This window comes from Recurvomyces mirabilis (genome assembly GCF_035927965.1).
Source record: "Recurvomyces mirabilis strain CCFEE 5264 chromosome Unknown scaffold_7, whole genome shotgun sequence".
NCBI classification, from domain to species: Eukaryota; Fungi; Ascomycota; class Dothideomycetes; order Mycosphaerellales; family Teratosphaeriaceae; genus Recurvomyces; species Recurvomyces mirabilis.
In genome coordinates, this window is record NW_027041941.1 from 177193 (window position 1) to 199043 (window position 21851).

The 21851-nt window shown below is 53.2% G+C and overlaps 8 protein-coding genes across 8 annotated transcripts; 4 read left to right on the forward strand and 4 right to left on the reverse strand.

The window, feature by feature from the left end:
* Positions 1 to 403: 403 nt before the first annotated feature.
* LTS14_003263 (uncharacterized protein) lies at positions 404 to 2482 on the forward strand (the record flags this gene model as incomplete). The annotated part of the gene is made up of 2 exons (XM_064835968.1): positions 404 to 554; positions 621 to 2482. The coding sequence occupies 2 exons, from the start codon at positions 404 to 406 to the stop codon at positions 2480 to 2482; spliced, it is 2013 nt and encodes a 670-aa protein (XP_064696177.1).
* A 790-nt stretch (positions 2483 to 3272) lies between these two features.
* On the forward strand, positions 3273 to 6115 carry LTS14_003264 (uncharacterized protein; the record flags this gene model as incomplete). The annotated part of the gene is made up of 5 exons (XM_064835969.1): positions 3273 to 3677; positions 4486 to 4994; positions 5041 to 5166; positions 5227 to 5893; positions 5951 to 6115. 5 exons carry the CDS (start codon positions 3273 to 3275, stop codon positions 6113 to 6115), a joined length of 1872 nt encoding a protein of 623 aa, XP_064696178.1.
* Positions 6116 to 6452: 337 nt separating this feature from the next.
* On the forward strand, positions 6453 to 6743 carry LTS14_003265 (uncharacterized protein; the record flags this gene model as incomplete). The annotated part of the gene is made up of 1 exon (XM_064835970.1): positions 6453 to 6743. The coding sequence occupies one exon, from the start codon at positions 6453 to 6455 to the stop codon at positions 6741 to 6743; it is 291 nt and encodes a 96-aa protein (XP_064696179.1).
* A 245-nt stretch (positions 6744 to 6988) lies between these two features.
* Positions 6989 to 9365, reverse strand: LTS14_003266 (uncharacterized protein; the record flags this gene model as incomplete). The annotated part of the gene is made up of 11 exons (XM_064835971.1): positions 6989 to 7097; positions 7146 to 7651; positions 7711 to 7807; positions 7861 to 8100; positions 8161 to 8216; positions 8280 to 8374; positions 8426 to 8450; positions 8509 to 8568; positions 8629 to 8679; positions 8732 to 8890; positions 8988 to 9365. 11 exons carry the CDS (start codon positions 9363 to 9365, stop codon positions 6989 to 6991), a joined length of 1776 nt encoding a protein of 591 aa, XP_064696180.1.
* An 821-nt stretch (positions 9366 to 10186) lies between these two features.
* On the forward strand, positions 10187 to 11447 carry LTS14_003267 (uncharacterized protein; the record flags this gene model as incomplete). Its single annotated transcript, XM_064835972.1, has 3 exons — positions 10187 to 10784; positions 10839 to 11089; positions 11148 to 11447. The coding sequence occupies 3 exons, from the start codon at positions 10187 to 10189 to the stop codon at positions 11445 to 11447; spliced, it is 1149 nt and encodes a 382-aa protein (XP_064696181.1).
* Positions 11448 to 12029: 582 nt separating this feature from the next.
* Positions 12030 to 15324, reverse strand: LTS14_003268 (uncharacterized protein; the record flags this gene model as incomplete). Its single annotated transcript, XM_064835973.1, has 4 exons — positions 12030 to 12462; positions 12514 to 14943; positions 14993 to 15133; positions 15185 to 15324. 4 exons carry the CDS (start codon positions 15322 to 15324, stop codon positions 12030 to 12032), a joined length of 3144 nt encoding a protein of 1047 aa, XP_064696182.1.
* An 887-nt stretch (positions 15325 to 16211) lies between these two features.
* Positions 16212 to 17097, reverse strand: LTS14_003269 (uncharacterized protein; the record flags this gene model as incomplete). The annotated part of the gene is made up of 2 exons (XM_064835974.1): positions 16212 to 16598; positions 16657 to 17097. The coding sequence occupies 2 exons, from the start codon at positions 17095 to 17097 to the stop codon at positions 16212 to 16214; spliced, it is 828 nt and encodes a 275-aa protein (XP_064696183.1).
* A 722-nt stretch (positions 17098 to 17819) lies between these two features.
* Positions 17820 to 20377, reverse strand: LTS14_003270 (uncharacterized protein; the record flags this gene model as incomplete). The annotated part of the gene is made up of 2 exons (XM_064835975.1): positions 17820 to 18512; positions 18581 to 20377. The coding sequence occupies 2 exons, from the start codon at positions 20375 to 20377 to the stop codon at positions 17820 to 17822; spliced, it is 2490 nt and encodes an 829-aa protein (XP_064696184.1).
* Between the last annotated feature and the right edge of the window lie 1474 nt (positions 20378 to 21851).

Sequence of the window (21851 nt, forward strand, 5' to 3'; positions counted from 1 at the left end):
GCAGCGACTCGACTTCTCAACAATTCATGCATAGGTACTCATACTCGCATACTCGCAGTCAAGCTTCAATCTCACTTCACACCCACAGCCCCACCAAGAATATCCACCTCCGAAGTTCCGCCACTTCGACCACTCCCACCACACGAACACACGCTTTCACACGCCTTCACGATCTCGAACAGTGTCACCTGCCACCTTGAACACCGCCCCAAGAGACTCTTTCATGAGACGATGATATTTCGACTCCATATCGACCGCGACTCGACGAACACACTGTGCACTCACTGTTTGCCTTGAGCAAGTCAGTGGAGTGTATTCACATACATCAAGGTAAGCTCCCAGGAACACGCACACAATTAACGGCACGGAGGACGATTGGAGGAGTCTTGTTGGGGAGGCTGCGATGGGAGAAGTTATGACGCAGCATTATGGTGGGCAGAAAGGTTTTGAGGACTTTGGTAGTGCCAATACCAATGAAGGTGGGTATCAAACCGACCGTGGCCGCGACAAGGACAGCAGTCCTCGCGATGAATCCTCCACCGATCCCTTTGGCTGTAAGTGTAACCTCCCACCAACGATATCAACCGTATAACTTAACGTGAGCTCACTCCGTACCGCAGATCGAGTCGGTGCGGCTGAGAATGGCCTACCACTGGGTCCGTCAGCCAGCCAAGGTAATATCTTGAACGGCAACGACGAGACCCACATGGCCAATTTCTTCGATCATCTTCAGGACCCAGATGAATCGCAGTCTCTTATGCAGATGGGTAATAATCATGCCGGTCTGGAGCACTTCGGCGGCCTGCCCTACGGAGAGAATTACGGCAGCAACAACTATACCTTCGATAGCTCCAATGGAACGATTGACCCAGCTGTGACACTTGCTGGTCTGCCAACGAGCAACGTGCAAACTCATCTCGACACGAGCCATTTCGCCTACAGTGGTCCGCCACCCTTCTCCTTCGACGACCTGCCCGAGATCTTCCACTCGGGCGTCCCAGGGGATGTGGGTACTGGTGCGCAATTATTGGCGAATTTGGCAAACTCCACACCGACTACTGGCGCGCAAAATACTCACCCACAAGGCCACGGCGGCGCTTGGGGTCAATTAGGCAACGCTCACGCATTCACGGGCACTCACCAACAAGACTCAGAAGGGGATGTGGGGCTCCAGAACCTTGCCTCCCAAGCGGTGATGCAGCTGGAGCCATACACTTCGAATATGCACACACCATCGCCAGTTCAGGCACAGCATATGCAGCACAATATGAACGGTTTCAATGGCATGACACATGCCTGCGCCCAATCTGCACACGAGGAGTACTCGGCCTCTGGCCTAATGTTCGGTCAACAGAACACACAGTCTGCCTCGCCAGCAGTTCGTCCTCAGCCACGTATGCCTCCAATGGTGCGCTTTGGCAGCGATCAGCAATTTGGTCAAGGTCGACATTACCAGGCTGCAGAATACGAGGCTGTGCAGCAGGAGAAGATGCGGAACTTGATGCAAGTCCCTCTCGCCGATCGTGCAGCTGCAAATGGTCACGCGCGATCGCCAAGCCAGCACATGAGTCTGCATGAGCAACGCACGGCCCACATGAACAACATGACTGGCTTTCACAACCCATTCGCCAAGGGCAATCGTGACGCAAACTCCACCATGGCTGCACCTCCTCGCCCAGGTACTGCACAGTGGGCCGCCATGACAAACGGCACCACTGCTGCCCACTCAGCAAACGTCAACGGCTCCTTGCGTAACGATGCTCAGTCGCGCAAACGTCGCCAGTCGCAGATAGAGCGTGAAGGCGAGGACGAGTATGTTCCTGAAGGCCAACGCACACGCGGCACAATTCCAACACGCGGTCCGAAAGTGCCAAAAGCCGCCTTGTACTTTGCGAGCGAAGACGACGATGGGGATGATGATGATGACTCCGACATCAGCATGGCAATCGGCAAGGCAGCGCCTGAGCGCCGCAAATCTCTCGTCAACCCTCGTGCAGCCGACGCCAGTTCTCCCAACTCAGCCATCGATTCTCACTCACCCGCTGGTGTCGAAAGCTCCGTCATCAAGCAGCGTCGCCCAAGTGGCCGCTCACGCGCGAACCTGACCGAAGAGCAAAAGCGCCAGAATCACATTCAATCTGAGCAGAAGCGTCGTGTGGTCATTAAGCAAGGCTACCAGGAGCTCGAGAAGCTAGTACCTAGCCTCAAGAACGGCAAGTCCGGACTGTCGAAATCCGAGCAGATAAAGGAGATTGCTGCGTTTATCCAGGCTACTGTCAAGGGTAATAAGCGCATGAAGAAGATCCTGCAGCAGAAGGACCAGAATACGCAGCAATCAGGTGGCTACGGTGGCTACGGCAATGGTGGCTGCGACGACGATGCTGATGCTGGAGCCAATGCCGGTGCCAGTGCTAGTGCAGGCCGGTCCATTGGGCAGGAGATGTATGGTGGCTATTCAGCCTACCCACCGCCTCAGATGTGAAGACTCAGTCATCACACCTGCCAGATCGACTGAGCACATCAGCTTGGAGACCAGCTGAGACAAACATGCGATGAACACATGACAACTTTGATGATGGACGAGCAGATATTACAGGCTGTTCGAATACCCACGATATGACGACCTAGGAAGAAAGGCTTCTTCCTCTTGTGTTATATGGGATATGGGCGGAGGAGTTTTGATGGAAATGGAGCTTGTGGAGTTGCCTTTGCAAAGGCGGATATACCACTGGGGCGATGTTTCGATGCTTTTTGAATGATGATATCTGCGGTGCTTTTTTGTGATCTAACGGCGGGCGGCTTGTGCTCATGCACGTAGCTGCTGCTTTGTGGACCTCTGGCTGGAATCTTCGAGCTAGGACATTAGCTTGTTCTCCGTGGAAGGCTCCTGTTAGGTCTGCGTGTGCTTGTTGTATGATAATGGCTTGCAGGAGAGCATGACCTGCTGGCGGGCACTGCTAGTGCGATGTTCATGGTTTGTTGAGAACTTGTACATTTACTCGTTAGGCCAGCTTGTAGATACTTGGCAATGCTCATCATGACCATATTCATGTCTCATTCTGCGTGGATTTGACGTGATTCAGGTTTGTCACTCGAGTCAGTGCACCATATATCGTGCCTGCCTCGACCATGCACGTTCGCCATGCTAGTTTTTCCAAGCAACGCCACCATCCGCACTGTGAGAAGCTTAATCTGCAGCCCTACTTCGCTCGGAAGCACTACATGATACATCCCAATCCTCCACGCGTTGTCACGAGTCACGATCCTCCGGAATGCCATCCATAATCCTGCATCCGCCAGACAAGGACAGAATATCCGACACAGCCAATCCACTTCCACAACTTCTTCAAACGCCTTCCGGTCTAGCCATAGTAGAAATCCAGGGCACAGTCAACTCCACTCTCACCTCAATGCAACACGAAAGCGACGGCAGCTTAGCCCTAGGTAAACTGGAATTCCCACTCTGCGATGCTACTGCTACCTCGGAAGATACGGCATGGCAGAAACGCGTCTACTTATACGTGGGCAAGCATCAACGCATGACTGGCGAAGTGAAGAAACTGCCCAAGCCTATCGCTGTTATGCGAAAGCGTGAGACGGAGTCAGACGGTGTAGAGGAGCTTGAGGTGGCTGAGATCGTCTACTGGAAATTGCTCTTCGCGCATCGGCCTGAACCTGTTGGTGCTGTGCGGGACGCCTAAGGGTTGGGGGCCTTGACAAGCGCATATGTCGAAATCATTGCATGGTCTGGCGCGAGATCGTCAAGCGATGCTTTTACGGCATAAACAGCGATGTGTGAGTCCTCGCGTAAGATGGCACGTCGCATCATCACCTGCTGTTTCATAAATATCACGACTCGTACTCTGGGATCACGGCAGTCAGCACGAGGAAAGCTAGCTACCTACTACGAAGCTTCCGAGAACTTGACGACCACGGCTGAGGGACAAAAGCAGGAGTGTACTATCAACAATCATCCGATCCGTCGTAGTGTTCGAGAAACCACAGTCTGATCTTTCTAGCATGAACTAGGTCTCATGTTAGGCGCCCCACAGAGTTGGTCGACATGGCGCTAGTGCGCTTGTGTAACCTTAGAGCCGGGCTGACGTTGAAGAAGCGCACTAGTAGCTTTATACAAGCATATCTTCTAGCTCCACGGCGGGAGGTCGGCACCTAACGTGGCTGATTCAGGGAAGTGGTGAATAGACTTTGCTTACGACAGATAGCTGAAGGTGAAGACAAGGTAGATGAATGACTTTAAGCGGATCACTCGCACCCATATATCAAGACGTCCTGTTTCAAGTAGTAAAGACTCAGTCTCTGTCACCGACTTCTTCCAGATCTTTGCACAGGTGACCTCGGACAATACACGATGTCAAGTCTACTCTGGTATTCCGAGAGCAGGCCTGTCGCTCTCGTAGGCCTTGTAGTCCTTCTTGTGAGCTAGATGCATTGGATCTGGCACGCAACGCTGCTAACCCATAAAAGCCCGTCTTGTTTGTGCTTGGCAAAGTCATCTATCAGCTCTACGTCCATCCGCTCAGCAAGATTCCGGGACCTAGGATCAATGCAATTTCTCGCATCCCATATATCCGCCACCTTCTCGCTGGCACGACCGTAGACAATGTCAACGCACTCCACGCCAAGTACGGCGATGTCGTCCGTGTGTCGCCCAACGAGGTATCCTTCACTTCCATCGACACCGCTCATCAAGATATATATGGGTTTCGCACGGGGAAATCGAAAGGTAGGGCAAGCCAGAAGCAGAAAGATGCAGCTTGGTATGCCCCTGCTGCTAATGGTGTGCCTTCACTTCTGATCGCCGACGATGAAGCTCATGCGCGCCATCGGCGAATCTTAAGTCATGCCTTTAGCGAGAAGGCACTAGCCGGTCAGGAAGTACTACTGCAGAAATATGTCGACCAGTTAATCGACCGTCTTGGGGAGACTTCTGCGGGCTCTGGCAAGACGCAGGATATGGTCCTGTGGTACAATTGGTGAGTAATAGGCAATCATCAGCGAGAGCAGCACTCACATTGATAGGACGACTTTCGATGTTATTGCCGACCTGACATTTGGTGAGCCTTTCGGCTGCTTGCAGAACCTGGCGACCGACAAGCACGTACAGAATATCAATAATGCGCTGGCGGGCTTCCGTCTCTACTACATGTCAGTATTGACAGTATCTCAGACCACATTGTAATAGCGTAGCTGACACCATTGCTACAGCATGTACTACTTCCCTTGGGTCAAGAAGTTCGGCAGTCTTATCATCGACCAGACAAAAGTTGCTGCCCGTGTCGACTTCAACAAATGGGTCACAAGTCAAACGCAAAAGCGAGCCGAACGCGAGACACAAAGGCCGGACTTCATGACGCATATCCTTGCGGCGAATCGAGGTGACAAGGATGGCTCGAAGATCTCAATGAAAGAGGTCGAGAGTGACAATAGCGTCTTCCTCGTAGCGGGATCCGAGACTACCGCCTCCATGTTGGCTTCCACGACCTACTTCCTGCTGAAGAATCCGGCCATCATGGAAAAGTTGACAGAGGAGGTTCGTGGGCGCTGGAAGGAGTACAGTGACATCACACTCGAGGAAGTGAATAAGGCTCCATATCTGCTTGCGGTACTGTCTGAAGGGCTGCGGTACTTCCCACCAGTCCCGACCGGCTTCGAGCGCAGAGTAGGTGAAGGTGGCGAAATGGTCAGCGGGCACTTCATACCAGAAGGGACATCCGTCGCCGTCTCTCACTACACAGCCTACCACGATCCGAAACATTTCACAGACCCCGATGCTTTCGTGCCCGAGCGCTGGATTGATGATGAGAGGTATGCCTCTGATAAGTTGGGCTGGGTCCAGCCATTCAGCTACGGACCTCGCAACTGTCTCGGAAAGGTATGCTTGGGGAGACTCCATACCAGAACCACAACATTCAGCTGACGTACTGTGTAGAATCTTGCATATGCTGAGATGAGGCTGATCATGGCCAAGATGATTTGGTCTTACGATCTGACGCTCGATTCCAGAAGTACCAACTGGGTCAATCACTGCAAAGTGATGGCATTGTGGGCCAAGCCTGAGCTGCTTGTGCATGTCAAAGAAGTCGCCAGATCTTAGTTCGAGTAGACGTGCTTGACAGCGTGCATATAAACAGAGTTTGCCATGAAATTCGAGTATCCCTGAAAGGAGTGTTGAATACTGGCTTGATACGATCGTTCCTTTGCTGAGCAGAAGCGAGGTGTGAGCCTCGTGTCCATCATGTCCTCACTGAGCTTCTGCCGCGTCGCTGTTTCTGGCGAACCGATGTTGCTAAAGATAGCAGTGAAAGAAGAAGTGATAGCAACGTGGATGGTCTCACTCGGCTGACTCAGCTCAGCCTTGGCATGACACCCTCCCAGCGCTCTTCAGCGACAACTTCGAACCACCACAACTGACAGGATAGAAGAGTTTCGACATGGCAGAAGCGAAGATGACTGCCGTATATACATCGCCCGAGTATAGTCGCCATTTCTCAGCTAAGCTGCCACAGCTACCGGGCGATGTGAAGGCGCAAAGCGTGATTCAGAAGACAACATATCTCTCAGCTCTGCGCTCTGGCACTATGCAGATCCAGGCTGATATCAATGCCTTTCTGACAGAGCGCATGGAAGCGGACAAGCTACCACAGGGCGGAGGAACAGGCAAGGCACAAGAGGAGAAAGAAGAGGAGATGTACGGCGAGGAGGATCCAGAAGCAGATGGATGAATGCCAATCCTCTACTTCAAGTCTACTATCTGGCTACGAAGTTGAGGCCACGGGGAGACCGAGACTCGGCATTTCACCCATGAAAGTGACCCGATCATCATGCCGCATGGAGGCTTGCTTTCTTGTATACGAAACCTGCCGCGTCCTTGGCCTCTGACGAAGCTGTGCTATACACGGGCCATAACGCGCCGCCCGAAGCAATAGAATCTCAGGATCAGCACTTCTATCTCTATGGTACGCGATCCTCAATGCGCGAACCGGAAGTCTAGTCTTTTGTTTCCTTTGTCGGTTGTGGTCGAGAGATAGTATGCCCTCTCGTCCCTGGTCATTGCACCCCAAATCTTCTCACGGCGTCTGGAGCCCGTCAGCAATGTACTCTTACGCCAGGTAGATCGTACTTACTGGTTGATCGTCACATAGAAGATCTTGGCGAAAACGAAGAGCACGATATTGTACGCCACAAGTGCGAGGAGCACCTTGTTCCCTGTTCTGTACAGCGGCTTATCCTCCTGCCGATATATCTGGAAGCTGTCAGCAGCGATCTGGGCCAATGCGGCTTTCGAAAGGCTTACATTGACGCCAATGATGTTCGATGTCTGGACCGACATATTGTAAAGCGCGGAGGCTACTGTCCTGGTTCGGACAGTGCCAGCATTGCGACTGGTGATGGCGACCAGGATAGCGTGGGCGTATGGCTGCGCGTATACAAGGATCGAGAGGATCCACGTGGCCCAAGGACTTCTGTCTGCTGGCAGGCACTCCAACGCTACCAACAAAGGCAGCACCCAAAGTTGAGATACCGCGCTGAGAAGGAAGCGTTCATTGATCTTCTCTGAGATCCAACAGATGACCAGCAGATTCACAATGAAGAGCACATAAGCCGGTATTGTGAGCAAATTTGTTTCGAACTGGGAAACATCAGCAACTGTGGACGTCCACCAAGCTTCTCAGCAATACCGCCACTTACAGTACCATATCCCGCTCCACGCAGCACTAGCGTGATATACTGGTTCATCGGGATGCTTGGAAGAAGCCAGGTGAAGCCAAGCAAGTAGATGGGCCACCTGTAGCAAGAAAGTCAGCAAGTGTATCTCCCTACGTCCTCGGCTATACCTACATGTGCCAGTCTTTCAAGCAGAGCCAGAAACCTTGGAAGTCCAGCGCCTGTCTGTTGTGCATATCGCCCTTGCTCGGATCATCGCGAAGCACACGATTCACCATTATCTTCTCTTCACGCTCATTGAACCAGCCATCCCTGCCTCGGAACCACGACGCAGTCTGTGTTGGCGAAGGTGGGATGTAGAACCACGATACGATGCCGATCAGGCCGGTCAATGTGCCTTCGAGTGCAAACAGCCTACGAAAGATGTCAGACTCCTTCCTCCACCCTGGAAAGCAGCTCGTTAAAGGTTATTACCATCTCCACCCGGCAAGGCCGTTGATTCCTCGCATGTGTAGGATGCCAAACGCCATCTGCACAATCTTGCGTTAGCTTTCACATGCTACCAACAACGACTGGTGAGAGTCACAACTCACGAAGGCTGATACTATACTTGTTGCCTGGTACGACGTCCAAAAGAACGATAGGCGTCGAGGTAGCTCGCCACCTTTGTACCAGTAAGACAGGTATACTGATACGAATAGTTAGTGGTCCGGTTTCCAGCCTTTGCACCAGTACTTACAAATGTTGTCAGGTATGAAGCCGCCCTATCAAGCTTCCGTCAGTATCGACACGGTTACTATAATATGAGATTGTCAGTCGCACCTCGATCATGCCAAGAAGAGCTCGGCAGGCCCAAAATGAGCTTCGGCCTGACATGAAAGCCTCGCGTTGATGTCAGCAGCCACAATAGGCGCTTATGCAACGGAAGCAAGCTCGACACACCTGGAAACTGGCGACCAAAGACCAAGACACCATCTGAATTGGGATCCAGTTCTATTGGGTCACGTCAGCTCTGGCACAGGACCATAGATCGTCTGGTGCGTACGTCAGGTCCGATCTTTTTAGAAATTAGCTGGCTGGGCAACTCGGCGAACAAGAATGTTAGGTAGAAGATCGTCTGGCCGGTGTTGTAGTCATTGGTTGTGATCTTGAGGTCGCCAAGCATGTCGTCAGACAGTGCTTGACTGATGTTGCCTCGATCCAGCTGGAGTGCGAAGAACATGAAGCAGATCCACGAACATATCCGAAAATCAATCTTCACACCATCAGCGCAGGCACTCTGCCACGATCATGCTACTTACCTTGCGAACAAGACGTTTTTCCTCGGCAGGTGTCCACTCGAATTGGGGATCATAGCGATGAGCGCCTTCGTAAGAATTTATCGGCTTGTAGTATTCCTCCAGCGATTCGGTCTTGAAAGTTGTCCGACCTTCTCTTGTCCCGAGACCAAACAACTTTGGCTGTGCAGCCGCTTTGCCATGGAAGATTTTACTTCCATTTTGCGGCAGCTCGATGCCGCTGCTGGAGGTTTTGTCACTCATTTCGGTTGCGAGCAAATTCTCGGACTCGGGAGCCTCGTCGAGATGCTTTTGAGAAAATAGAGGGTGTCCAATGGCGAGGATGTCTGCGAAAGGACGGATAATTTGCTTCGATCGACATTTTTCACGTGCGTCTCGCATGTCGACTATCTACGACGATCGGACCCAGCTCCATGGCCAGTTCTGAGTGGCATCGCCAACACTAAGCGGATACAATGGCAGTGACGTTATGCCATCTGCTGGATAACTGTGCTGCAGGGTTACTGACGCACGCTACATTGACGCAGGATCCGCAGAGCCTTGGGATAGGGACAGCACGCCATCAACGAGCTGCCCGAAAAGGCCTCTTCGAGTCTTAGCGAGCTTCAACATACTGCAAATGTGGGTGCAGTGAGAAGGGGTTGCAATTCGGCAGCAGCGACGGCAATGCCAAGGCTGGCTCAAGGGTACGCTGTCCTCAGAAGTAGGCAAGATCTGGAGCACGCCATAGCACACAATCACCTCTACATCCTCTCCAGCCTATGATCTTTCTCACTCGACTTACTGCTATCTCGCACGTCTTATGTAACGCTGCACATCTTATCAGAGTCTCGGCATTGCAGTGCCGTGGAACCACAATGGTCTTTGTCCCTAGTCGTATTGCGTGTCAGACTCCATATGATGATTTTGCAGCTAGCTCGATCACGACAGCGAGGTTTTGATGCTCAAAGAGGTAGGTCGGTGTACAGTGGTAGGTCTTCGGTCGCCAAAGACAGAGACGTGCCCCGCTCGAGAGATACCTTTTCGTCGCATTACACGACCGATGCCGGAATAATGATGCAGAGCGTGAATTGCCACCAGCAGTAACGACATCGACATGCTTCATGTCCTCATTTAGTGGTGCATATATATGCTCTCTGACATTCTTCTCTCTATCCATTCCTCATCACAGCATACTCTAATAATTTCCGAAGAAAGACACAATGGCCCCAGGACTTATCGAAACTGTCGTCGACCATCCGGTCGACACCAAGGCGGAGGCTGTACATGCTCGTGACCAGATCGATTCTACCAACAAGGAGGCTTTTGCTCAGAGTGCAAAGACAACCGACTATGAGGCTGAGCTCAAAGGCTCTGCAAAACATCCACCAGCCAAGTACCCTCACTACCTACCATACTGGGACGATGTCACATATCCTCCCTTGGAGCCATTCGAGGCCGTACAACCAGGCAACGATGCCGACCCATCCTTCCCGAACTTGCTGGCAATGGCGAACATCAAGGACATGACCGCCAACATTGGTGCCGAAGTAACGGGCGTTCAGCTCAGCAAGCTCAACAAAGCTGGCAAGGACGAGCTGGCACTGTTCGTCGCCCAGCGCAAGGTCGTCGCATTCAGAGACCAAGACTTTGCCGATTTGCCAATCCAAGCGGCATTGGACTTCGCTCAGTATTATGGCCCGAGTCACATCCATCAAGCTTCTGGTGCGCCCAAGGGCTTCCCCAGAGTCCACTTGGTTCATCGAAGTGCCAACGACACAACATCCGCCGACTTCTTCCAGGAGCGAACGAATTCCATCAGTAGGTCCCTTTCATGAATTGACCGTCACGAATGCACCGCTGACTCGTCCACAGCATGGCACTCCGATGTCACTTTCGAGATGCAGCCACCCAGCACCACGTTCCTCTACGTTCTCGACAATCCAACAGCAGGCGGCGATACGCTCTTCGCTAACCTGGCAGTGGCATATCAGAGGTTGTCGCCCGAGTTTCAGAAGCGTCTCCATGGTCTGAAGGCAGTCCATTCCGGGCACGAGCAGGCCGCAGCTTCCAAGGCACGTGGCTCGATTGTCCGTCGTACTCCAGTCAGCAACGTCCATCCAGTGGTATGCCCATCCAACCCTCTGTGCGATGCTTTCTTGCCATCAGCTGACCTTTTTGTAGGTCCGCACACACCCAGTCACAGGCGAGAAAGCTCTCTTCGTAAACCCACAGTTCACCCGCCGCATTGTAGGCTTCAAGAAGGAAGAGAGTGACTACCTGCTGAAGTTCTTGTACGACCATATCGCTCTGTGCGCAGATTTGCAATGTCGCATCAAGTGGGAACCGAAGACGGTCGTGGTGTGGGACAACAGGGTCACTGCTCATTCTGCCATCCTTGACTGGCAGGATGGTCAGCGGAGGCATCTCGCTCGCCTGACGCCACAGGCTGAGCGTCCATTCGAGACGCCCTTCGAGGGTTGAGAGGCGGGTATTCTTCAATGCTGCCATCAATATACAGTCAATATCCCGCTCGCTTGCTATAGTACTTATGATACAAATTTAAAACTCCTGATTTTGCTTTGATCTGTGTCCTCCATCGCACTACACCGCAGATATCACTCCGATACCGCGGATTTAGTCGCCTGTGGTAATGTTATTTCTGGTAGAAGCTCCAGAAAGCAATCTTCCGGACCTCATCATCTCGTTGGAGCATATATGTACCTAGAACACAATGCTCCTGTTTGGCAATGACGTATTCGCGATCTGTTGCACAAGATGTACACGCGAAGGTAGTAGCAATGAGAAAAGGTGGCAGTGTATACACAGGCCGATATCTAGGTTCTTCGGTCTATGCTCTAGGTGTACGATCTAGCAATCCCCAAATTCTTCCCGCCTTCCAACCATCAAGAGAGAACACCCGCTAATGCCACACCGTGCATATTCCAAACACACATGCTTGTATCTCTGTCGCTCAATGTCCGTACATCTCCTAGGTTCCAGAAACCAAGCTCAGGTTTTCATGCCCAGGTATGTCGAGAAGCACACACGTCCATGCCAGCAAACTCACAGCTCGTTAGTCCCATCATTCTGCGCCGCAAGCTCTTCAGCAAACTCATGACTCTCATTCGTCCTGATCCGATCCAGTTGATCCTGGACATACTTGTTGATAGGATCATCCGGGTTATCCTCTGGTCTAGGCCTACCGACACTGCGATCGTCGTCCTTGTAGATCGACCAGGTCCTGCTAGGAGTTGGCTTGCCATTGGAAAAGGTGCCTTCATCGTCGCCGTCGGCATCGATGTCGGCGCCACCGGTCTTCTCGCTCCAGTCGCTTCTAGCGCCTATGGAGCGCGTGCGTGTCATGGAGCGTGCGGGCCCTGAAGGACGACCGTTAGTGTGCAACGAGGCGCGACGCTGGCGGCTAAAGGTGTCGTCGAAGTAGTGGGAGGCTGCGGCTGTGGGCGTGCGAGGTGTTTGTGGTAAGCGGCAGTTGACACTGTTTGAACATTAGCATGATGATGGAAGTTGTGGAGACGGGAGAACATACCCAGTATCGTGGATCATCTTGGCCATCAACCCAGTCCACCCACACTGATGGCTTGCGCCAAGACCGCGGCCAGTATCACCATCAAAGAATTCGTAGAACCACATATGCTGGTTCCAGTTGGGATCATGATCCAACATATCGTTACCGTTGTTGATCGCGCGACGGCCCTGGTTGTCGAAAGCCATTAAATGCTGCAGACGATGCTGAAGCTCCTCAGCCACATGGCCCAGGTGCATGTAGTCGCCAGAGCCAGTCGGACACTCGACCTTGAAGGTATTGCCGTAGAACATGTAGAAGCGCAGCAGAGACTCGATGAGCAGGAAGTTGACTGCAATCCAGATCGGTCCTCGCCAATTGCTGTTGCCGCCGAAGAGACCGCTGTCGGAGTCGCCAGGGATGTAGCTGACGGAGTAATTCTGGCCGTTGACGTCCATGGACACGGGATGGTCCTTGTGATGTTTCGATAGAGACCGAATGCCATGGTCCGCAAGGAACTCATTCGGATCCAGCATGTACTTGAGGATAGAGCGCAGACGATCCTCATTGACAAGCGACAGGAGCAACCTCTCGTCCTTACCCCTCCGCTGCATGCTGGCGAGGTTCCGCTCAGCTACATCATGCCTGTTCTTCGTGAACCATTCCACTCGCTTCTTGAAGGACGGGAATCTGTTAATGACCTGCGGCTCAAGCGTGAGGGTGGCGAAGAGTGGTATTAAGCCGACAAGAGATCGAATGGGCATCTGATGGGTCCAGCCGCCGCCCCAGGTGATTGCGTCGTAGTAAAAGCCGTCCTCATCGTTCCATAGGGACTTCTCCTCACTGCCCTTACGGAATTGCATGGCGTCCGAGATCATGATGAAGTGTTCGAAGAACTTCGATGCAATATCTTCGTATATCCGGCGATGTTTGGCCAGCTCAAGAGCAATATTCAGCATGCCCAGAGCATAGAATGCCATCCAGCCTGTGGCATCGGCTTGCTCAAGCTTGCCACCAGTCGGTAGGGGATCCGAGCGATTGAACAGACCAATGTTGTCGAGACCCAAGAAGCCACCCTCGAACACATTCTTGCCGTCCTCATCCTTGCGATTCGTCCACCACGTGAAGTTCATCAACAACTTCTGAAACACACGCTCAAGGAAGTCCAGATCCTCACGACCATACATCTTGCGCTCGATCTTGAACGTGCGGAAAGTCGCCCACGCATGGACAGGAGGGTTGACGTCGCCAAAGTTCCATTCATAGGCGGGTAGCTGGCCATTGGGATGCATGTACCATTCGCGGGTGAAGAGGTCGAGCTGCTTCTTTGCGAATTCGGGGTCGATCATGGCCAGGGGTATGCAGTGGAAGGCACTATCCCATGCTGCAAAGAACGGATACTCCCAGGAATCAGGCATGGAGAGAATATCATCCAGATGCATGTGTTTCCATTGAGAGTTGCGGACGGCCTTACGACTGGCAGGTGGAGCGGGCATGGCAGGGTCGCCGTTGGCCCATTGGTCCCAGACGAAGTGGTAGTATTGTTTACACCAGAGCATGCCAGAAAGGGCTTGGCGTTGAATGTTGCGAAGGTCGTCGGCCATCGGGAGAGGATTGATTTTGTAGTAGAAGTCGTCGGCCTCAGCAAGACGCTGATCCATGGTTTCGTCGAACTCCTCCTCGTCCAGGTACTCGTCGTTGCGTTTGGTCGAGATGCGGAAACGTACAACAGCACAGTCGCCCGGTGCTACACCCTTGTTCTGATTGAAGGCATACCACGCTGCAGTCTTCGTTCCGGTCTTCTGCGGGTTGACGGCCTTCTTGTCGCCATGGACGATGCGCTCATGGAAGGCATCCTTGACATACTTGGTCTTGTTCTGCTTGGAACCCCAAAGCTTGACATAGTTGCTGTCGTTGTCAGTGAACAGCATCTCCGGTTCAATATCGTCCTGGCCACCGCAGCCGTTGGGTGACGGCGAGCATTGCATGTATCGCTTGCCAATGTCCTTGTGGTCAAGCTCAGACTGCAACTGGCCAATCTGGTGTGCAGTGGGCTTGTAATCGTCGCGGCCCCAAGCCCAAGTGTTGCGGAAGGTGACGTGCGGCAATACGTGTAGCTTGGCTGGCTCAGGTCCACGGTTGTAGCATGTCACTCGGAAGAGCAACTCGTCAGGGTTCTCGGTGTCCTTGGCAGTCTCAACGAAGCAGTCCCAATACCGGCTCTCATTGAAGATGCCCGTATCGATGAGGTTGTACTCATGCTCATTCCGTGATCGTCGAGCGTTCTCTTGGATCAGATCTTCGTACGGAAAGGCCTTTTGTGGAAGCTTGTAGAGGTACTTCATGTACGAGTGGGATGGGGTGTTGTCGAGGTGGAAGTGAGCTTCCTTGATCGACTCGCCGTGGTTGCCTTGTGGGTTGGACAGGCCGAAGAGACGCTCTTTGAGGTGGTCACTAAATGTTGTCAGCGTAGTCAAGCATTCTGTCAGACATTGGCACTCACTCTTTCTCGTTCCAGAAGGCGAAGGTGATGTGCATACGTCCATGAGTGTCAGTGACGCCAGCAATGCCATCTTCACCCCATCGATAGGCTCGACTGCGGGACATGTCGTAGTTGAAGTCGGCCCAGGCATTGCCGTCAGCTCTGGAGATATGTCAATATACATCGTCCATACCTACTGTGGATGACACTCACGAGTAGTCCTCTCGCACGGTAGCCCATTGTCGCTCAGCCGTGTATGATCCCCATTTCTTCCAGTACTTCGTCCGCTCACGATCCTCCTTCAAACGCTTCTCTTCGGCACTCGTCACCTCATGCTTGCCCTCAAGCACCATCTTGCCGTTTGTACTTGGTGACGCCGGCCGCCGTGTGTATAGAGGATTTGATCAGGTTGTCCCGAGTCTTCTGAACTGCCGGATGGATCGGAGAAGTGTTCAGTCGGTGGGTATGGGTAGGATGTTGCTTTTCAAAAGAGTGAACAGAGCAGAGCAACGATAACGATGCAAACACGTTGTTGTACAAGATGATGACAATGCTCGGGTTGGAGGATGACAAGGAAGGATATGTGGTTGTCAGAAGGATGGTTATGGATGGTCAACAAGCAAATGCCAGGCAAGCACAAGACTCTCCCAAACCATGCAGCTGCTGTGAGGCTCTTTCCATGTGCCTGAAAATCCAAAGCGGTATCTGCTGCACATGCAGCCACCCACCTGCACTACAGATCTACAAATGCTGGTGAACTTTCCCAAACCCGTCGTCATTGGCTGATTGGCAACCCCCCCACCTCTCAACGGATCCCAGTTTCCTGGTTCGTCTCGACACAAAGTCGAGATCATCGTACCGTACTTCTCCTCGTGCTTGCCAATGAGAACAGATGCTCGCAACAATGACCAAGAAACTGTCCGCCACAAACGATCATAGCAGAACACATGTGTAGACAGCGATCAGGCTTGAAGATCGCATCCACGAGACTCGCACAGACGTCATTCGCGTGGCCGTCGCCCCACGGAGCAGAAGCCGGCATTAATAATAAGGCCGTGGTATACTTTGGACTTGCCTCAACCTGGACTTGACTCGTGGCATGACAAGCGCTTGCTCGAATAATCTATTGACGCTTTTTGGTAGAAGTTTCCCTACGGCCACGTTGACGAGATGTACGTGGGAGTATCACAGCCACGACGAGACCTGGTGGAGAATAATGCAATAAGAGCCTCAGGTATTACTATCTCGCCTTCTCACGCCCTACATTACTACGCATAAACCCAACAGCAGCCCTCATAATCCCAATCATCACATCAACCTCCTCCACGGTCCTCGGAACATACAACATCGTCCAGCCTAGCGGCAGAATGCTCGTCCCTGACAACGAATGCCTCTGCCCCCAGCCCTTTGCCACAACTTCCTTCGCATCCGCCAAAGAGAGCACAACATGCGCCGAAAGGTCACTGGTATGGATATGCGCAATCTCGCCTTTGGATGCACTCGCCACGGCAGGTGTGGCGGCTGTATTGCGCAAGAACAAGGCATCACCATGGCGCTTGCGCGAAGGTGTCCGGACTTGAGTATCCTTGCTTTCGGCACAGAGTCGTTGAAAAGCAGATACGTACGCCTACCAGCAGGAAATCAGCAAGAACATCCAAAACATCACGCACCCACACTTCTCTCACCTCCTTAACCTTAGGGACCTGCCACTCCCTAGCAAACCTCTCCCTCTGCGGGAAAGCATACGGCAGCGTCCGTCCCCCCGCCCCCTTCCTTTTCTCCAACCCACCATCCCCCAAGAACGACGTCCGTGCCCTCGTCTTCTCATCCCCACTCGCTGCCGCCCACCCCCTCCCCAAAGCCTCAGGACGATCATATATCTCCTGACTCCTGAGATCCCCTGAGGCGACGAAGAACCAAAGAAAACGGTCGAGCGCGAAGCCGAAAACGTTCCGTGGTAGACCTCCCTGACCCATAGCGCTCCATTTGCGGTAGGTGTTCATGAACCAGCCTGAGAGGAAGATGGTAGTCGGGATCGTGAGGCAAATGGTTGCTTTGGTCCATATTGGTAGATTCGTCCATAGTTCGTACGGTAATCGAACCAGATGAGTAAATGATGTAGACATAAGTTTATCCAAGACCGTCCTTTGTTTCCCGTGGGTTGCTACCTTGTATGTGCATACCTTTTTCAAGTCAGCAAAAGCGAAGGATTACTTTTCCTGACGCTAAGCGGCAAAGCGGTCTAGTGGGCGAAGATCTTCATCCCCGTCACACTGCCGAGAGGCGGATGTCGACACAATATACTTTTTCCCAGCCACGTACCAAGAGTCTTGGTTCGCAGGCAGACGTGCCAAGTATAGGACTGAGTATATGCAAGCAGGCGAGAAGCACAAACGCATAAATGACAGTCTAACCACTCCTTGGAAAGGTGAAGCCGCACAGCGAAGAAAAAGCGCGCACAGATATCGTACACATACACACATGTCGACTATACTCATATCCACTTGATTCCGCATCCCACGGTCTTCCCTTTGCAATCCATCCACAGAATCTCGCTCGCCCCTCGCCCTTTGCCAACGGACAAATGTTCAAGCAAGCGGCCGACCGCACACGTTCCGTCCTTTGTTTCCTGAAATCCCCAGCAAAGCCCAAGCCAAGCATCCCACGAGAAAAACGCCATCGCTGGAAATACGAAGAAACAGCTGACAGCCCTCGGATCTCGGCCGCGGGGGGTGCTAGTCTCTGCAAGGAGGAAAGGCAAGCCGGGCGATGTGAAGTGCCAGTAAAGCAGAAGCGATCCGCCCCCGACCCAAGCGCCGCAAACATCCAAACGAGATGAAGTTATCACTCATCCACCCCCCGGCTTCCCCTTCTTCCCACCCCGCGGACTAGGTTTCACCCTCCCCTGTGCGCCTCCCCCACCACCCTGCCCCTGCCCCTCACCCCCACCTTCCTCCTCAGCCTTAACCATACTCCGCCTTCTCTTATTACTAACCTGCGGACTCGTATTCGCGCTCGCCTGGCTCGAATTCGTCCCATGCGCACTATGCTGCGGCAGCATCTGCGGGGCGGCCATATTGCCCTGTCGCGGGGAGGGAGTATGCGAAGGGCCGACTTGCTGGGTGAGCATGTTGAGGGCCATGTTTTGGGGCGGTTGTGGGGGTTGGAGGCCTGGTGCGCCGCCTGGGTGGCCTTGGTGGGAGATGTGTGGGGAGCCGCCGCCCATGACACCGTTTTGCATGGGCAAGCCCATGTGTGAGAGGGCTGGGCTGGCGAATTGTGCCTGTCCTTGGCCGTTGTTGGGCATAGCCATATTCCCCATACTCGGCGTCCTCCCCCCGACCGGGACCCCATTAGCCACCGGGAATTGAATCTGCGGCGTCAAACTCTGCTGCTGCCCCTGCTGAAGCTGTATCTGCTGCTGCTGCTGCTGCAACACCTCATTCTCCGCCGTCCACAACTCCACCGCCTCCTCGGGCCTCAACTTCTTCTCCTGCGAAAATTGCATCAACGGGGCCATGATCGTCATCGCTTCGCCGAGCTATATTGTTGCTGTTAGTCACGTGTCAACTAGGCTAATGGAAGGGGGTGCAAAAGGAGGCCACTGACCTCAAGAAATTGCTGCACCCGAGACGTCACACCCATTGTCCCGCGCGGTACCAAACGGAAATCATTGATACTGAGCCGGTCCATCTGCTGCTGCAGTTTCTGCTGCGCCTTCGGGATCTTGTTCTTGGCCATTTTGGGCGACTTGGTGTCCATTTGAGGCGACCAGTTCGTTAGGACCCTTTCGATTTCGGCTCGGGAGATCGTCTCCTCGGTACTCGTTTGCTGGATCTCCAGGACGTCAAAGTTCTGCGTGGAATGGGAGAACCATGCATTTAGACTGCCCGTCATTTCTAGTCTTGCGCCGGGGAACGTGACGGTCAGCGTGGCGCTCGAGCACGATACGTTCTGGCGTCCATTCATCATGGGCATTTCTCGTGCATGTTCGGTATGTAATCGTAATGACAACGCGCCTTGATCGAAGTACGTCCAGAAGTATCGGTGGATGGTTTGTCGTAGTACCTCATACACTTTAGACTTGCTGCCAGGACTCGGGTCGTCGTTGAAGCTGTGCAATAACCGACCCTCCGGGGCGAAGAATTTGTCGGTGAAGTCGCTCCAGAGCTCGAGATTCTTCCCCGTTGTTGCATCGAAGTTGCTTAGATGGTCGCATAGTTGATTCAGCTTCAGTATCAGTGCACCAGGCTGAGGCTGCTGGGGCGATTGTTGCTGTTGGCCCTGAACTTGCGCTTGAGCCTGCGATGCATTCTGCTGCGCCATTTGTAATTGACGAGCCTGCATCTGTTGCGCACGTTGCTGGTTCATCCGCTGTTGCTGCTGCATCATTTGCTGTTGCTGCCGCTGGCTCATAGCTTGCTGCTGCGTAGATGGTTGATTGCCCTGCTGGTTTTGTTGTGGCGTTCCATGTTGTGGCGGGCCTTCTTGCGGAGGTTGTGGTTGTGCTTGTTGAGGCACGGGCGTTTGTTGGTCGTTCTGTGTTCGGGATTGTGGTCGCATCTGAGGAGGTTGGCCGGGTTGTCCTTGTGAAGTAGGAGGGCCAGATTGACCTGGATTACTTTGTTGGGAGTTTCCGTGCTGCATCTGAAGCTGCTGCTGTTGTGCTTGGTGTTGCTGCTGCTGCTGCTGCTGTTGTTGCTGTTGCTGCTGCAGCTGGGCCTGTTGGTGTTGCTGAGCTTGCTGGGCCTGCTGTTGTTGCGCTTGGTGCTGAGCAAACCGCTGCTGCATCATTTGTTGTTGCAAGTGAGGTGTGAGATTCACCATACCTCCAGGATGGCCTCCATTATTCTGTTGCTGCTGCTGTTGCTGTTGCTGCTGCTGCTGTTGTTGCTGCAGAATAGCAAGCTGCTGCTGCGTCATGTTTGGCATGCCTGCGGCCATATTCATCCCACCATTGGCTTGCTGTTGTCCTAGCTGAGCTTGACGCATCGCCATCATCTGCTGCATTTGTTGCATCTGCTGCATCTGTTGCCGCTGTTGCGCCATCTGAGGGTTCTGCATTTGTTGCTGCATATGCTGCTGTTGCTGAGCCAGTATTTGTTGCTGCTGCTGAACGCTCATGTGGCTCATGGCCTGTTGATTCGGCATTCCTGCCGGCATACCCTGACCGCCCATGCTTTGTCCTTGTGGCATACCCGGATGCTGCCCTTGCGGCAACCCAGTCATTTGTCCGCTCACCCCGGGCATTCCCATCATCGCTCCTGCCTGGCTCATCTGCGATTGTCCCGGACCAGAAACGCCCGGCTGCATCATCTGATGACCCATGTGCTGCGGCGGGAGGCCGGGATGCCCGTGAGGATTCATACCCGGCTGATGCATCGTTTGCGGTTGAAAGGCGGCCATCATGCTGGGAGGGTGTTGTTGCGCAGTCGAGAGCTCGTTCGTGTCACCTCCAAGACGTCACCAGCCTCACGTCGGTACTGTCGTCGTTCTCCGCGCCTGCCGCCACGCGCCGGCGGTGTTTCCGTCGCGCTGGTGTAGCAAGGCCGGCACCGCGATTCATAGATATCGATCTGGTAGGCGCATATGTCTCGATCGAGATGTTGGTTGGTTGGTGCCAGCCACGTGCCTCGGTTGAGATGTGGAAGAGTAGTGTGTCGCGTTGATCCTGACGAGGGGGAGAGGCTGCTTCCAGACTCGATATCCAGCAGCAGTCCGCCTCTTCACCAACGCGCCAGTCGATTGCGTGTAAGTAAGTGATATATCGCGCGCATGCATCCAATACGAGATCGGGCGGGTGTTGTAAGCGGGCGAATAGCGAAAGCCGGTAGATCGCAGCAGCCAACGCTGGGAAGTAGAAGGAACTAGGTAGATAGAACTGTCAACGCCCAGGTCAGTATCGCACCCGGTCAATACGACGCGACTGTTTGAAGAACAGCGGCGACGGCGAGGATGTGAGCGGTGGTGAGGCAGAGGGCAATGTGTTGCTGGCGGCGGCGGGTTCGGGGTGAGAGACCCACTACGAAGCTGGCCTGTGAGTGGACCGTTACCAGCGGCTTCGGGAGCGGCAATCGGCGGACCGTACGAAGGGGATAAGTCGAGCTTCGCATTATTTTTCTGAACTTCATCCAAGAATCACTATGCTCTTATGAGATCAGACACAGCAACATCTGCCTTCTGTAGGCACAAGACAGGTATGTCAATTCCCCTTATCACTCTTATCACCACACCCACCGCCGTTCGCGAGATGATCTCCACATATACTTCTTTCCCAGTCTGATTCGACCATGACTGAAGACCAGCCTGTCTCGTTCGCCTCTCGCAGGGCGGATGTAATACTAGCCAGTAACCTTTGCCTGACTTTGCCAACACACACACTATACTCACAGCAAACCCGTCGCTCGAATATCTAGAGCTAGCTGACACGAGTCGAAGATGTAGGTTCATTCTCCCTCAAACACGATAACGAAGCAGCGACCGCTCGACCCACCGCCACCATCAGAACAATCAACCACCACAACAATAACTCACCTCCACTTTTCTCACACCGTAAGTTCCCCTCCTCATAGCAAGCTGGTTACACCTCCCCCAACACCAAGCAATGTCGTGGTGTGTGTGTGTGTGTTTGTAATGATGAAACCTTTTCCACATTCGCAGTTTCCACGTGAGCCCTCGCCTTAGAACCTAAACAGAGGAGCCGATGAGCGAAATACGATCTTCCTTGGATGTCTGACTATTTGCACACACACATACACATTTACGACATATGCTCTTAGCCAGCTTTCCAAGGCGCAGAAAGCAAAACACATTTTGGAGAATTCGAGGAAGAGGATGATTTTGGCTAACGAGCAACTCTCTGCATAGGTTTTCCCTTCTA